General features: G+C 68.7%; 1 protein-coding gene across 1 annotated transcript; it reads left to right on the forward strand.

The window, feature by feature from the left end:
* Positions 1-5: 5 nt before the first annotated feature.
* Positions 6-782, forward strand: NEDD8 (NEDD8 ubiquitin like modifier; the record flags this gene model as incomplete). The annotated part of the gene is made up of 3 exons (XM_035312923.1): positions 6-116; positions 231-313; positions 552-782. Coding segments are annotated over 3 exons (288 nt in total), but the record flags the coding sequence as incomplete, so codon positions are not given.
* Between the last annotated feature and the right edge of the window lie 473 nt (positions 783-1,255).

Here is a 1,255-nt window from a genome sequence, read left to right on the forward strand (position 1 = left end):
GGGGCGTGGTCACGCAGGCGGGCGTGGCCAAAAGTGGGCGTGGCCTCGTTAAACCCCTCCCCTCACAGACGCTGACAGGGAAGGAGATCGAGATCGACATCGAGCCCACCGACAAGGTACCGAGCCCCTCCCTCGTTTCCCAGCATGCCCCGGGGGGGTGGGAGGGTTATTGCGAGGTGGGCGGGGCCCCGCCAGGCCCCGCCCACCTTTCCCATGACGCCCTGGGGCAGGTGGAGCGCATCAAGGAGCGCGTGGAGGAGAAGGAAGGCATCCCGCCCCAGCAGCAGCGCCTCATCTACAGCGGCAAGCAGATGTGAGGGGCGGGGCTTCGGCGGGGTGGGCGGGGCCTCGGCGTGGGCGGGGCCTCGAGGGGGCGGGGCCGACCGGGCAGGGTCTGGTCCCGCTGGGAGGGGCTTTTGGTTTGGGGGCGGGGCTTAACGGGGGGTCATCAATGGGGGGTAATAAAGGGGAGGGGCCTAAGGGGGTGGGGCCTAAGGGGGTGGGGCGTTAAGGGGAGGGGCCTAACGGGCTGGCCCCGCCCCCTCCCCCAGGAACGACGAGAAGACGGCGGCCGACTACAAGATCCAGGGCGGCTCCGTCCTCCATCTTGTCCTCGCCCTGCGGGGGGGCGGGGCCCGGCGGTGAGGGGGCGGGGCTCCGCCCACGCCACGCCCACCCTGCGGAGCTCCCCCTACTGGCCCCGCCCCCTGTGACGTTCCCTCTCTCCCCCTCTCCCTGACCCCCCGGTTGATGATGTAATAAAGCGTCTTGGTGATGTCATAGCCTGGCGTGGTGATGTCATTGTGGGCGTGGTTAAAAGGGGGCGGGGATTGGGGAGGGGAGGCGATGATGTTAGAATGAGCATTGCCCTTTTAAGGGGTCGGTGGGCCCCTCCTGGTGGCATTGCCGTTTTAAGAGAGGCCGTAGACAACGAGGTGGCATCGCCCTTTTAAGAGGCAACGTGGGGCCCACACGTGCCGTTCCCCTCTTAAGTACAGGGATGGGCCCGCTTGGAGGCATCGCCCTTTTAATTCCCCCGTCCCCGCTGTCGCCCCTTTAAGAGCTCCTCCGAGACCACAGAGTCGGTCCTCCGAGCCGCCCAGAGCGGCCGCTTCCGCCGGAAGTTCCCCCCCCCTTTCGCCCCTCCTTCCCTCCAAGATGGCGGCGCCCGAGCTGGCGGCGCTGCTGGAGGCGCTGCTGGAGCCCGACAGCGACGGCGTCCGCCGGGTACCGGCCGCGGGGCCACGTGGGGGGG

The sequence above is a fragment of the Oxyura jamaicensis genome (genome assembly GCF_011077185.1).
Source record: "Oxyura jamaicensis isolate SHBP4307 breed ruddy duck chromosome 25 unlocalized genomic scaffold, BPBGC_Ojam_1.0 oxy25_random_OJ66614, whole genome shotgun sequence".
NCBI lineage: Eukaryota > Metazoa > Chordata > Aves > Anseriformes > Anatidae > Oxyura > Oxyura jamaicensis.